General features: G+C 36.9%; 1 protein-coding gene across 1 annotated transcript; it reads right to left on the minus strand.

The window, feature by feature from the left end:
• Positions 1 to 1,122: 1,122 nt before the first annotated feature.
• LOC117614424 (endo-1,3;1,4-beta-D-glucanase-like) lies at positions 1,123 to 4,495 on the minus strand. Its single transcript, XM_034343226.1, has 8 exons — positions 4,338 to 4,495; positions 4,190 to 4,211; positions 3,917 to 4,049; positions 3,706 to 3,796; positions 2,478 to 2,573; positions 2,274 to 2,374; positions 1,790 to 2,081; positions 1,123 to 1,231 (listed from the first exon to the last, which is right to left on the minus strand). The coding sequence occupies exons 1-7, from the start codon at positions 4,483 to 4,485 to the stop codon at positions 1,941 to 1,943; spliced, it is 732 nt and encodes a 243-aa protein (XP_034199117.1). The 5' UTR covers positions 4,486 to 4,495; the 3' UTR covers positions 1,123 to 1,231; positions 1,790 to 1,940.
• Positions 4,496 to 15,876: the final 11,381 nt, after the last annotated feature.

The following is a 15,876-nucleotide window of genomic DNA, read 5'->3' on the forward strand; positions in this document are numbered from 1 at the left end:
ACCACCAAGTAAGGTAGAGATTTGTGGAAAATCCTTGAAACCCTGAAAACTTTAGAAAATGCTCTGATATCTAGTTGAAACTGAAAAACTGGAGTTGAGATCTATTATTTGAGATATTCTGGCAGTTGGTGTGGATTTAATTGATTGTTTAACAGGTGAAAAATTTTGGGGTTGGTCAAAATACAGGGGAGACTCTGCCGAATTTTCGGCAGAAGTCTAAGGGAAAGTATAAAAAGAATTTGAAACGAGAAGGGTAAAAAGGTCTTTTGTGCCCGACATTATCCAGGTGTCGGACACGCACAGGACTTGCCTCGAATTTCAAAGCGGAAATTGGGTCGGGTCCTGTCAATTTTAATAAGACGTTTGCTTGGGTAGTTCGAATGGAGACTATAAGGAATGTTTTGGCTTTAGCTGCACAACTGAAGACAAAGGTTTATCAATTGGATGTCAAATCTGCATTTTTAATGGAGAACTTGAAGAAGAGGTTTATGTAGAGCAACCTCAAGGTTATGTTGAGAAAGGGAGGGAAAATAAAGTTTATCACCTATGTAAAGCCTTATATGGCTTAAAGCAAGCACCAAGAGCCTAGAACAATAAAATTGATCACTATTTTCAGCAAACTGGATTTACCAGAAGCTTAAGTGAGCCATCACTTTATCTCAAGAAAGAAGGCACACATCATTTTCTGATTTTATGCCTTTATGTTGATGATTTGATCTATACAAGCACAAATACAAGGTTGGCAGAAGTTTTCAAGAAGAACATGATGAAGGAATAAGAAATGACAGATCTAGGCACTATGAGATATTTTCTTGGTATACAGGTTCAATAATCAGATGAGGGGATATCTATTTCTCAAGAGAATATGCTGAAAATATGTTGAAAAAAATTCAATACGTTGAAGAGCAAACCAATATACTCCAATGGAAATTAATTTGAATTTTACAAGTAACGATGGAGCACCTAAGTTTGATGCATCCATATATAGCAGGGTGGTTGGTTCATTAATTTATTTTACAAATACAAGGCCACATATTGTTCATGTCATAAGTGTGGTATCTAGATTCATGAGTGATCCAAGTAATCATCATTTTGCTGCAGTAAAAAGAATACTCATGTATATACAAGTAACGAAGGGATATGGTATTAGATGTACACAAGAGAAGGAAGCATAGTTGGTTGGCTACACAGACAATGACTGGGCAGGTGCAATTGATGATAGAAAGAGCACCTATGGACATGTGTTTTTCTTCCGAGATAAATTAAGTGTGCAGGACAAATGCATTAAGGGGAAGTGTTAAAAGTAATGCATCGTCTACAGTTAAATTTAGAAAATAAAATTATTAGTTGTATTTTTTCCTACAGGTTTCTTATGAAGAGTTGTATCTCTTGACTACATGAGAAGTTGTATATTTTAGATATCAAAAGTTGGATTTGTATCTCTGGGAACTAATTCAAGCGTTGTGTCTTATTATGTAAAGGCGCAAAAATGTAATTACAAATAGCCAATGTTATAAGTTGTTGTATCGAAGAAGTTAATAAAATCAGTTTTCTAATTCTCTGTTTTACAAACACTCTTTGCCTTACTTTATATTTCTATCATATTCTTCAATTTTATGATCATTCTCCCAACATGGCGAACATTCATTTCAAGCTCAGATAGTAAGTTCAAGTATTAATACGAAAAAATATGAATTTTTAATGCAAATAATGTATTTTATCAACAATTTTTAATGTATTATTTTGGAAAAAATAACTACACATAAACAATGTAATGACGCATTTCAACCTTAATATTCCAAGCAGCTGATACTTACACACACATCTTGGTATACATAAAAATGCAGGCATTATTTAACCATTATTGATCCAAATTAGCAGTTGATGATAATAAAACTCCAAACGGTTCTCATCTTGAGAGACAAATACACTTGAGTGATTCACTTGACATGGTTTGAGAACCACTCCAACAAGTCTTGATGAGCCTCCTCAGCAGACTTAAAAGATTTTTCGTCTTCCACATTGTACCTCGTCGTCCATCCATGTTCCACTTCTGGAAATATTTTCACGTAGCTCTTTATCTGTGAATTCCACAAGACCAACACTCGTTCAAATCAATTTCAAATGTTAATCTCTGCCAGCTAATTTTAACATCATAGGACTATTTTGATTGTGTTTCTTCTGTTCCCATCATTTCTTTAAAAAAAACAGAAACTCAAAACTTTAATTTTAACATCATAGGATTAATGTGATGAATGATGTAATTCCTATACCTCAGTTTTTGCAATTAAAACCTCTTCCCACTGCTTCAAGACTTCAGGTGGAGTAATGTGGTCAAACTCTGCTCCAAGTATGGCAATGGGAACCTTAACCTCTGAAAGTTGTTTCAGCATTGATCATTAAACTAAGACCGACTTTTTCTGTAAATTCGATCCTCAAATATATCCATACGCGAATATTATATACAGAAATCTTACCTTTGATATCATCCACAGTGGTAAATGCAGGATGTAACAGAACACCAGCATGGATGAAGTCGTGGTCATGCTTTCCAAGTTCAACCGCAACCTTGGCTGAAATCAAAACAGTACAGATGTGAGAATCTTTTGTAACGCAAGTATATAACTTGTTGTTATTAAAAAGTTCTCATAAAATAAATGAATACATATATTTAAGGCTTATTTGTTGAAATAGCCCATGTGGTTTCCAAATAGTCTTAGTTTGCTCTTTGATGTTTCAAATGACTCAATTTCCCTCCTGAACTTTTATTCCGTGACCAAGATTTCCCCATTCCGTTAGTTTTCATTAAAAAAAAAAAAAAAAAACCCTTAAATCAGCTGACGTGACATGAGTATTTTGATAAATTTAATTAGTCAAAATTCAAAATAAATATAAAAATTTGCTTGAAATTATTTAAATTAGAATTAAGATAAAAATAACTACTTTTTTTTTTCTTCCTCCCTCAATCGTGAGCCCACTATACCTTCTCCCTAATCTCAACCAGCCCCACCGCCCAACCAACCACCTTCCCCCTCCTCATTCTTCTGTCAAAACAAAGGTACCAAAAAAAAACTGAACAACCCTTCCTCTTTCTCTCTCTTCTCAATTCTCTCTCTTTCTTTGGCAGCCATTGAGGGAGATTTGGGTTGCCACATATGCCAAATATGAAGTTAATTTAGTGATTTGGTTTGTGGGTTTGAGCCTTTTGACAATTGTGGGGAGGGGTTTGATTTGGGGGGAGGGGGAGAGAGAGAGAGGAGAAGGTGGGGTGGTTTTATTTATTTATTTATTTTTTCTGAGTGTGGGTTGGTTGGGCGATGGGGCTGGTTGAGATGAGGGAGCAGGTGGTGGTGGGAGCTGATTAAAAAAAGAAGACAATTTTATCTTTATTTTTTATCTATCTTAAATAATTTCAAGCATTTTTTATATTAAATTTGAATCTTTTAATTTTTAATAGTTAAATTTATCAAAATACCCATGCCACTTCAGCTGATTTAATGGTGTTTATCTGAAAACTAACAGAATAGGGCAACCTTGGTTACATAATGGAAGTTAGGGGGTAGAGATTGAGTCATTTGAAATGTGGGGCAAATTGAGACTATTTGAAAAACACATGGGGCATTTCAACAAACTTACTTAAATTTAATACAAGGAAAAATGAAACAACGGAACAAAGAAGTTCGCAGAAAAAGAGAATAAGCTCACCTCCCCAGCAGAAGCCTGCAGCACCAATTGCAGAGACGCCTTTACTTTTTAAAGCTTCAATTACTAGCTTTGCATCTTCAAATCCCTTCTCCTATCCATGCGAAAAACAAGACTTGAGCAGTAAATTTTTTTAACAATTGTGTACCCCGGCCCAGTTCAAAACCATATATAAAGTTCAAAACAACAACAATAATTAATACTAATAACCAACCGGACTATGATCTTTTAACCAAACAGGTAGACGGTCAAAGGAGCCATCATCTGCGAGTACAAAAGGATCTCCATAGAAGAAGTCAGGGACCACAACGAAGTACCCAGCAGCTGCAACTTTGTCTGCAAACTTCCTTCGAATTCACAACAGAAAGCATGTGATATTAGCTACAGAGTATATATAAGATGCAAAAAGTAGTGATTCTTCTGCTCTTCCAGTATGCTTCTATGACACGTAAATTAGCTGTAGAAAAACTGGGAGTATAAGTCATACCTTAAGTTTGGAGCTTGAAATCCTGCATGATCTCAAAGCAATACACAATGAGGCAAATAACCCATATATCATAGAATGAAGAAAAATAACACATAATTACTACACTAAAAGGAAAAAGAAAAATAATTTTGAAGTGGTGGGAAAGTACCAAAAATATCAGAGAGGAAAAGAATGGCAAGCTTGGAGTGAGGGGAGCCTGTGACATATGAGTCGAGACCACCAAACTTCTCAACATGGCCGGAGCCACTGGATGGGTTGAGGACTGGTGGGTGTGAGCAGCACTGAGGTCCTGACATTATTTTCTTTTCTCTGAATCAAAAGGTGCACAACAACCACACACTCTTCCCCGCTACTTAAACGAGCTAGACTAGAAAGATAGAAAGGCACGTTAAGACAGATTTTTCATAAAATATTTATTGAAAAAATTGTCGAATTTAATTTATTTATTATTATTTTTGGTCAACGACGAATTTAGTTTTGGAGACTAGTGGAGTAGTAGTAGTACTTTGCTGGCGGCCATATTCCTGGGCAGGTGCAACTGTCTCCAGGGCCTACAAAATTTAATATGATATCAATCAATTTCTCCTGTCTTTTTGGATATATGGTGCATATCATGCCCAATCCACTCCCTTATTATATTGGTTAAACTTTTGTTCTATATAATCCAATATTACTGGTATAAATGGTGCAGATGATGCATTATGGTTAATCAAATGCGGTGTGCAACCTTTTTTTTTTAAGGGAGCTGATCTTCCCAATTTTTTTTTTTTTTTTCATTTACACTTTCTTTTGTTTTTTTTAATAAATTTTGTTTTTTTTTTTGTTTTTTTTTTGTTTTTTGTTTTTCATATTTTACACTTACTCTACATTAATTTATTTTGACTTTACTTTTATATTATTTATTTTTCTTTATACTTAATTTTCCAACTTGCACTCCAGTTATAGTTTTTTATTCCTTTAATCGAGTAAGAAATAATTAACACTGTATATTTGTCTAGGCAACCATAGTTTTTTTTAATATTATTATTAAAGGAAACAAATTTTAGGCGGCCACAAAGAAACGGAAATGCATCAAACTACACATTTTTACATTTTTTTTTTATATAGAAAAGTTGATATAGATCCAAATTCCTATTGAGGAGTTGTGTTTAATCCTCTTATTTGGTGACTTCGATCCAAGTTCTTTGATTTTTGTGCCACATAAAACTACATTCCTTTTTAAATATTTTATGATGTAATCTTTTTATTATTTTATTTTTAAAATCATTTTTCGTTCCAATATTGCCCCTTATGACTTGAATCGGGTAATAGTCATTTATGTCATATTTCCTATTGCCTATTGCATAGGTATATATATATTTTTTCATATTTTCGACAACTTGTAATAGTTTTTTTTTTACCTTTCTTTTTATAGGTAATATACAAGTTTATTTTGTCTATTTTTGTATTTGACTTTTAGGTAGTCTTCTAATTTATGTTCCTAACTTATAAGTAACACGATTTATCACTAAGTATTTTTTGTTGCTAATAATAACACTATTTACCTGTATGTCAGGTACATAATTTAATGTGAGTGCTTGTTTGATCAATTGGTATAATATGTGGGTCTTTACTTCTTATTGATTAAATTGTATTAAATTTAGATTTTCAATGTGGTTTCCTTATTTACCCTAAAGGGTAAAATCGACAAAACAAAAAAAGTAATAAATGTCAAAGGACCTACATCTAATACCAAAAATGCGAGGACTAAACCCAATGACAACTAATCGTTTTGGACCTAGATCTAAGAAGCCCTTTTCTTTTCCATGTTATTCTCCCTCTCTTCTCTTTCATAATCATTTGGAAAACATATATTGAATGAAAAAAAAAAATGATGAACTTGTGGACATGAATTGAGTTCTCAGAGTTTCGGAAAATAAAATTGAGTTTGAGACTATGAGTTTCAAATTCACATTAATGGAGTTCTCTTTGTTTCATATGAGATCATTTCATACCTTCATTTTGTTTAGGAATCTTCTCAGAAAGTACAAACAGCCAAGAATTGAAGATAAAGAAAAAAAGAAAAAGAATTCTTCTCATAGAAAGAATTCGGCATTCCAAGTTTGTAGGGGAATCCAAAAACTTGGGTTTTTGTTCATTTTCATTATTGAGTACCCATATCAAAACTTTAATGTAGGATGAGGGTACGTAGAATAGAAAAGAGAAAGAACAAAAAAGAAAAAAATTGATTAAAAAATATTTAAAAAAACAAAAAGGAGTGTAAGTAGAGAAAAAAGAAATTGGAAAATCAGAACCCTTTCTTAAAAGACATTTTTCTATTTCTTTTCAAAGCTATTGTTCTGTGTTTATTTTTTTTCTCCCCCTTTTCCCCCTTTTCTTTTTTCCTGTGTGACAAGGACTATTGAAGATATTCAACAATACGCATTTAATGCTGTTGATTTGACAATTTCATGAACCAATATGAACTAAAGGAATTATTGATTGCTTAATTTGCTTTTGTCCATCAGCTGGGTAATAAAATCCATATAACCATAAACAACGCAATGTTAAATTTCAAACTTATCAATCCTGATCTCTTAGATCACAGGAATTCATGAGATTGTGTTCACCCACCATTGGATATTAATCTAATGGTTCAAAAAAAATTTTAAAAGGAGTGCAAGAGTGAGTGAACTGTTGAATTTACATTAACGGTGAGTGATCACAAATCTCTTGAACTCCTGTAGTCCAAGAGATCAAGACTGATATATATATTGATTACAGGCAACCACTATATAAACAAATCAGTTGATAAGATAGGCACTATAAAAGGGGGCATCTCCTACCCCTAGAAAATTTCAGATGCTGAAAACTGGAAGCATTAACAAATTTAAATGGAAGTGATGACGGTACAGAGTCGATATGAGGAAAGGGACAACATGAAAATGTGCAAATTCACACGATATGATTCAAGAACCAGTCCAGCAAGCAGGGACGGACCCAGGAATTTTGTGTCGTGGGGTCATAGTGTAAAAGTGGCAGCGGCGACAATGGAGGATTTGGGGCTTCAAGGCTTGGTGGGGAAGAGGGTTAAAGGTTTGTGGGGGGTGGAGATTGGGAATTTAGGTATGAGGGTTTAGAAAATAGGTGTTTTGGGAAGAAAATTCGGGAGGAAGAAGAAAGAAACTGATCTGTGTTTTTTTTTATAACACCTGGGCCAAAACGACGTCGTTTTGGCCAGGTCTTTTAAAAAAAAATTTCGTTGGTCCAAAACGACGGCGTTTTGGCCAGCGGGTTTTAAAAAAAATTCGCGCGTCTGGTCCAAAACAACGCCGTTTTGGCCAGCGAGTTTTAAAAAAAAATTCGCGCGTTTGGTCCAAAACGACGCCGTTTTGGCCAGTCTGTTTTTAAAAAAAATTAGAAGCTGGGCCAAAACGACGCCGTTTTGGCCAGCTCCTTTGAAACATAACACAGCCACCTGTTCATCTTCTTCTTCCTCTTGTCTGCAGATCCCCTCTCTCATGGGGTCATACCCCATTTCAAAGCTACCTTGTAGCTTGCTTCCATGGACTCCATGGGGTCGTTTGACCCCATTGACCCCACTGTGGGTCCGTCCTTGCCAGCAAGTGTTGATGAGGAGCCTCTGTCAGAAGACTAATTAGTGGATGCTTTGTCTTCAGCATATTACCTAGTGGTCCAACCATGCCCAAGGGAATACATGAGTTTCTCATAAAAAATACATGTCTGCATTTCTCATTCTCATTTCTGTGATTGGCTTATTACAATTTACATGCAAGAAGTGTCTGAGTTACTGACTCATTGCTCGTTCGTGAAGCTTTATCTTAAGTATGTGATTTGAAAAACAAACCTCAAAATGACAGATGTAAGCATATATATTTTTTTCTATGAAAAACTATGAGTTTTAATAAGCTATTGGAGGAAACTAAATCTAGTTAAATTTACTATGATCTCTACAGCAAACTTATCAAAATGTAACTTCATCTTGTTTTCATTTTTCGATTCTAACTTCTCATTGTAGCCATTTTTATAGACTTGTAAAACTTTGTGATTATTTTCATATGTGAAGTTCATTATAGTCTTAGATTGTTTATTTATTGGTAAAATTTTAACACCAAAAAATATGTGTGTAGGGTATCAAAAGAAATTGATGGTATTAGTGGCGGAGCCAGAAAATTTTCACAGAGGGGGCACCTTATATATTGAAATACATTTTTCTTTGTGACAATGAAACTAATTTTTTACTTGATACAAAATTCCTAATTTTTGTACTCTATTATTTTACATATTATATTAAAACTATCTACTGAACATCGATCCAAGGAAAAAATTAAATGAAATGTAATTTATTAAAAATACACACTAAGAAAATTTGAACGGTAATTTATCACTACAAATTAAAGTACGACAATAAGAGATGTGAAAGGGTAGCAATGATAGTTAGAAAAGGAAAATTAGAAAAATACATGGGCACTTCACAATTTGGTTAGAAAAGTATGATTATATTAATAATACAATAGCCTAAAATAAAATTTGAGGGGGGCACATGCCCACCCTGGGCCTTAGCTCCCTCCGCCACTGGATGGTATTGAATTCTGAACGACGAATTGAAGCTGAGAAGTGGACAACAATTTTGTGTACGGAGATGGAAACTAGACTGTGGGAAAATAGGAGGTTGGTAGGACTTGGGCTGTGTGTCGTTCTAGTTGTATTGTTTTTGAAGTAATTGCTGATTTTTCTTTGATGGTTGATCTTGGGCATAGGACATGTTCTTGATGTCTTTGGCAAATTGATGGTTTTCCTTGTACGCATGCTGTGGCTGCAATTCTAGCAAAGAAAGATTCAGTTTATGATTACGTTGAGTGTTACTATAGGTTTGACTTCTTTCAAAAAGCCTATGAGAGTCTTATTCTTCCTATTCCAGCTCTTGGGAAAGGCTTGGGAACCAACGGTTCTGCTAATGATGCTGTGCTTCCGCCAATTACAAAGAGGCCCACCGAAAGACCACTAATGAAGAGGATCAAAGCTTTTGGTGAAGGTACAAGGCCATTGAAATGCAGTCAGTGCAGTGTTGCTGGGCACAACAAGAAGACTTGCAAGGCGGTGATATGAACATTCCTTCTCAGTTGACGATTGCTTATATTAGATATGGTTTAGTGAATGTATAGGCAGTTTCTGCATTGGAGTTTTTGCAAACATTGCATTACAGTTTTTAGTTGCTTATAATTGGCTACACAGCTTCTAATTGAATATTATGGTTTTTTATATTTTAAAGTTAATGAAAATTATGCAATTGTTTCATTAGTGGATATTCATTTTTAACTGTCATTCAATGCTTGTTTTCACATTTCAACAGATTTTGTTTCATAAACTACATTGCAATTTCCGTTTGTTGCAGTTTTTGGCAATACTGCAGTTTCTTGTTTCATAATTCGATTTTAGAATAATTTTTGCCAGTCTTCGGGAATGTTACAACTGCTCATGGACTTAAATGTGTTTTGAACTTAGTTTTAGTACTCTGATCATGGCTTTGCATTTTGGTTTCTTTTCACATTTGAGCATATGTTTTTTCATAAACTGCAAGCCAGTTTTCGTTTGTTGCAGTTTTTAACCAGAAACTACAGTGCAGTTTTTATGTTTCATAATTCGATTTCAGAATAATTTTTGCAAGTCTATTGGAATGTTATAATTGCTGATCTACTTAAATATGTTTTGAACTTAGTTTTAGTACTTTGATCATGGCTTTATCTTTTGGTTTCTTTTCACATTTGAGTAGATTTTTTTTCATAAACTGCATTGCAGTTTTGACAGGACCCGACCCAATTTTCACTTTGGAATTCGAGCCAAGTCCTGTGCGTGTCCGACACCTGGCGAATGTCGGGCACAAGGGACCTTTTTACCCTTCTTACGTCAACTTCCCTTTAAAATTCCTTTAGACTTCTGCCGAAACTTCGGCAGAGTCTCTCCTGTATTTTGACCAATCCCAAAACTTTTCACCTGTTAAACATTCAACAAATCCACACCAACTGCCAGAATAGGATAAACCAATATTTGCCAGTTTCAGTTTTTCCACTAAAACTCGATATCAGAGCAATTTTCTAAAGTTCACGGGGTTTTCAGGGATTTTTCTACAAACTCTACCTGACTTTGAAGCGCGGAGGCTATGAGTGGCCCGGTGGTGGATCCTGTGCACTTCTACGACCTGGGGGCGAAAAACAAGTTTTAAACTGTGAGTGGACAAAATAAAATTCTTAAAAACAAGCCAGAATATAATACCCCCGTTTTGAAATAACTAAGGATATATATATAGATATCGATAATTTAACTATATTTCAATATAAGAAATTCTATAAGCATGAATCAGTATGCTGATGAATAAACTTACATAATCGATCAAATATATAAAGACATCACTGCTTGGAGAAATCAAAGAACTAGTATAACCGAATAAAGATATAAAGATATAAATGTGCAAATACTAAGAAACCGATATAAAATAACTGAAAGTCATCCTTGAATAAAAGAAAACTCAAAATCCTTTGAAAATACCACCTATTTGTACCCCTGTCATATCCGTCAATTCCCTGGCAGGTCTCGGGCGCCACGCAGTCTACCCGAGCCGCAAACTGGCGAAATCAGGGGACTATGATCAGCCTGTCCCGCCGGCAGATTCCTCGATGACACCAAGTCAGCTCGAGTCGCTCTGGCAGGATGCAGGGGACCGTAGTCAGCCTGATCCGCAATCCTGGCAGGTCTCGGGGACACAGAGTCAGCCGAGCCGCAATCCTGGCAGGTCTCGGGACACCAAGTCTGCCGAGCCGCAAATCCTGGCACTCACGGTCCGAGCGTCCCCGAAACTCGTGAGGCAAAGTCGAGTGCACTGACATAAACTGAAATCGGACTGGATGTCCGTAGACATCGGTCCAACTATGGGTAATCACCAAAGAAAATGGGTACGAGGTGGGTTTAAAATAAATTCCTTTAGAAAAAGAAAATCTGATTAATAACTGAAATCTCAAATTGTGCTGCTATTTCAACTGATTCTAATCTCAAACTCTGTTTCTATAACTGGTAAATAAGCAGCACAGATTTATAAAACTATTACTGTACTAATCATGTTCGAAACCACAATAAGGTTTACTCAAGATCAAATAAAGAAATTTATTCAAATAAACTCATTTAGATAAAATCTATATAAAATCACTTATGAAATCTTACTTATAGAAATCCTCTATATAACATATTTATATAAAATAATTTATGAAAGGAAGTCCACTCACTGATGGTCCGAGCTAGTTGGACCTCTTGAAGTTCTCTTCTGTGTCCTGTCGTGCTCCTGGTGCCTGATTACCCATAAAGATTAAATTAATAAACTGTTGAATAAAAAGAATTTCAACTAAACACCCTGCCCCCGGCTCCTAGAAATACGTGCATCTCATTCCCAGTTACTCTTATGCCCACGTTAGCCCTCTCAGACACTTGTACCAGTTTTGGAAGGTCCGACGCTCAGCTAAGCGATAAACTGCCAGATCGGCCGACCCGGGACCCCGTGGGTCCACGATCTCCGATGGCCAATCTGGGCTTCCCTGAAGGTTCCTTACAGAGAGGGAACCATGTTCTGCGAGTTTGGTCCAAAACGGACGGTCGGATTGGCCAAAATCGAGTTATCGCTTAAAATCCAAACCCTAGCCCCAGGGTTCGCGATTCCGGAGTATCCGGGACTCCGATTCGCAATCCGTCGAATCCTACACGATCCTGACATCGTGTAGACCGACATATCCAAGATTCAGCGCGATCCGACGATTTAACGACACTGCACCCACGGATCGCACGATATGGAAAATTCGTTTGGGGCTCAAACGGACTCCGAATCGAGATCCGCAAAATCCCACACGCTCGTGACGACACGAGGGTCACAAAACTGCATAGAATTACCTCACTACCCTTGCCCACGCGCTCCAGCACGCGTGGGCAGCTTTGGGTGTCCAAAGCGATTTCGGGTGGCCGAAAAATCTCAGAACCAAGACTCCAAACTCCTACCCTAGGTAAAACATCCCATTTGGAGTCACTTTTGTTCTTGGGCATACCCCAAAAAGTGACCAGAAACAGTAGTTTCGAGCAGCCGAAGTTCCGGCCAGATTTCAAGTCGAAAATCGAACCCCTTAGAGCTAAAATCGATCGAAACCCATATATCCATCAGCTAGAACACGAAAAATAGCTGAGAAAACATACCTTACTCGATCGATTTGGTGGAGAAACGAAGGAGAATTTTGAGCTGGAAGTTCGGGTGGCTTCGAAGGAACCTCCGTCGGAAAACATGGTTTTCCGGCCAACTCAGGGCGGCCCCGGGGTGGAGGTCGGTCAGGTCTTGACGGTGAGACGGAGGCGGACCCGATGGTACCCACGGCGGAGATCGGCTAAGCCTGTGGTGGCCGGGCCGTCGCCTGGAATTCGAACGGGCGCACGGCCAAGTCGCGCGGGAGAGAGAGAGGGAAGAGAGAGAAAAGTGACGGGGGAGAAGAGAGAGAGAGAGATAAAAAGTCTGACTTTTTGGCCAAATTACCATTTTACCCTTCACGGTTTTTAGACCATATCTTATTCGTTACGGCTCCGATTCGGGTCTACTCCGTGTCTACGAACTCATTTCGCCGCGCTCTACGCAATGGCGTAAGCAGAATTCCCAAATTCTTTCTCGATTAAAAAGTCAAATTTTCCCCCATTAAAATATGCGAGGGCAAATTGGTCTTTTTTGCTAAAAGATATTTTCCTTACTTTTTAAATATTTCATTTTTTTAGATATTTTGTTTTGGGTTCTTACAAGTTTCCTATTTCCTTTTCCCTTTGTTGCATCATGTTCTAAGATTATATGACAGTTTATATGTATAACAAATCTTTTCTTATATCCCATAACTAGAAATATTAACAAACATCCAGAAGAATTAAGATACATATTGTCTTGAGTTAACAAAAGACAAATCACTTGAGACGATTAATGGGATAGTTTTTGTGGTGTAGGAGTTTTGTGATGTATTTTGCTTGGTATTCATTCATGAAATTCTTGTCAACACTTTTTGGAATTGGTTGTCCTTGTGCTATTTTATTGATGTAGAACATGACGAGCATGCCACAATCCAAACTGTAAAAGAATATGCAATTAGTTTTCGGTTTTGAATGATTTCAAATTGTATTGAATAGTTTAGTAGAAACAATTCTTACAAAGATGAACTTTGTTGAGCATATTCTGTGGCATCCTCAAATGTAAACTGACATGGACTCTGCAGAATCCAATTAAAAGTGAGTTCTTCATTCGTTGACATCTCTTTGGCTACAGGTGTAGGGGGCTCGTCCCTTTTCTTCACAAGTTTTGGCATTGTTCTACTTTCTAAGAAAGCTTGTGCTTTAGGTTTCACGTATTCTAGCCACCCTTCAAAAACATTAACCTGTTGAAAGAAGAATAAAAAAAAGAAGAAGAAAAAGTAATCAGTGCATTGCATGTTATAGTTTTGGTCTGAAATTAGGCAGTAGGTATAATACACTGCATTGCAGTTTGTGTTTGTGCTGAGAAATTAAGACAGGTTCATTCCACTTACAATTTGATGAGCAATGTCAATGGATCTTTCTTCTTTTCTTGATCCCAATGACCTGAGTGGATTGTAGTGTCTCCACTTTTGTTCTAGTTTATGAAATGCGAGCAGGATGTAGTGGAACTCGGAGCTTGAAATGATTGGGAAGAATAACACATTGCATTTCCCGAGTTTATCCAACAAGGGTTCATACATGACTCTATGCCAAGCTGGCTCTATGTAGTTTTGCATGTATGTCTGCAAGAATTGAATGGCAATTGGTTAGTATATTTTTTTCAAAAACTGCAGTGCAGTGTCTATTTAATCAATTTTGAATTTTGAAAATAATTCTTACCCAAGTGCATGTAGACATGTACTGTGGAGTATCTGTCTGCATGGGCCCTATTTTCTCCTTCTCAATTTGTATATAGACTTCAATAACCTGTTTCACATTGATTGGAGAAAAATGGAATTGTTAATGGGTAATATAGGAGGCACAAATAAGAACTGGAGTGCAGTGTGTGTTTTAGAATTAGTAGTTTAGATTTACATTTTGTGACAGTTCCAAGTACCATATCACAGTTTGTCACTTTCTCATCACAGAGTCCTGCCCAAAAGTTATCGCTGTGGATTTGAATACATGAAATTCACAAGATTATTTTCAGTTTAATTCTAATTAAAAGATGAAATAATTGTTCTTTTGGGTTAGGGATATTACCCGGATTGAATACTTCAGTAATATTCTTGAATTTTGTTCCTGTCCTCTTTTGGCATTTTCTGCCACACCTTATTTTTTCCTCATCCTAATCCTTTCTTAATTGGCTTTTTTTGTTTCTTTTTTGGAGGTTCATCTTCATCTTTTGATCTTTGCAGTCCTAAAATTATTTGATCATGAAGGCTTGTTCCTTGTGGCGGAATGAGGAAGTGAATATGTGGCATCAGGTTGAGATGTCTTTTGTGTTAACTGGAGATTGAACGAAAACTAATTAGAAACTGCATTGGATAAAACAGAAACTGCAATGCAGAAAACAGAACACTACATTGCAGGAAACAGAGAAAAAGAAGCTTGAACTGTAGTAATTGCATACCTCCATATGATTTTGCGGATGCTCTTGTGTTGATGGCTCTACGGAATAGATAAGCTTGAATTGTGGTAATTCTTCATCATCCTTTTTTTGCCTCCTTTTTTGGTTGCTTATCTTTTTCGTACTCATAACAAGATGCTTGGCGCCTCTTTCTTTCTCTGTTCTTGAGCATTTGTATTCTTGTAGGAACATCAGGTGTTGGAGCATCTAGCTTCTTCTCTTTTTCTTTCTCTTCTTCTTGTTTCTTGTTGTCTTCTTCTTTCTCTTCTTTTTTATGTTCTTCTTTCTTTTCTTCTTTCTCTTCTTCTTTCTCTTCAATTGGTTGTGTTGTAGGCAGATCCTGTAAGAACCCAAAACAAAATATCAAAAAGAAAAAAAATATCTAAAAAGGTAAGGAAAATATCTTTTAGCGAAATGACCAAATTACCCTCGCATATTTTAATGGGGGAAAATTTGGCTTTTTAATCGGGAAAGAATTTGGGAATTTCGCCTACGACATTGCGTAGAGCGCGGCGAAAGGAGTTCGTAGACACGGAGTAGACCCGAATCGGAGCAGTAACGAAGAAGTTATGGTCTAAAAACCGCGAGGGGCAAAATGGTAATTTGGTCAAAAAGTCAGATATTTATATCACTCTCTCTCCTCTCCCCCGTCAGCTCTCTCTCTCCTCCCGCAGCTGCCCTCGCCCGCGACCTTCCTCCCTTCCCGACGTCGCACAGGCCGCCTCGCTTGGAGTTGATCTCCGAGACCGGTGCCAAACAAACCAGCACACGACGGCCGACGTTTCCTTACCCACCTCCGCCGCTGCCGTGGTCGGAATCGGCCGGAATCTGCCATGGAAGTCGACGGTTCGTCCGAATGCCATCCGAACTTCCAGCCGCTCGATCTCCTCCGTTTCTCAACCAAATCAGTCGAGTGAGGTATGGATTTTCATCTATTTTTCGTGCTCTATCTGCTGGTTGGCTGGGTTTAGATCAATTCGATCTCTAGATCACTCGATTTTCGACTTGAAGTTTGGCCGAAACTTTGGCCGCTCGAAACTAG

This window comes from Prunus dulcis, chromosome 1 (assembly GCF_902201215.1).
Source record: "Prunus dulcis chromosome 1, ALMONDv2, whole genome shotgun sequence".
Taxonomy (NCBI): Eukaryota; Viridiplantae; Streptophyta; class Magnoliopsida; order Rosales; family Rosaceae; genus Prunus; species Prunus dulcis.

Coding starts and splice junctions, on each gene's coding strand:
- LOC117614424 (XM_034343226.1), bottom strand. CDS start 4,485: ATGTCAGGACCTCAGTGCTGCTCACACCCACCAGTCCTCAACCCATCC. Junction 3,797..3,916: donor GGTTAAAAGATCATAGTCCG/GTTGGTTATTAG, acceptor TCGCATGGATAG/GAGAAGGGATTTGAAGATGC. Junction 2,375..2,477: donor CACTGTGGATGATATCAAAG/GTAAGATTTCTG, acceptor AACAACTTTCAG/AGGTTAAGGTTCCCATTGCC.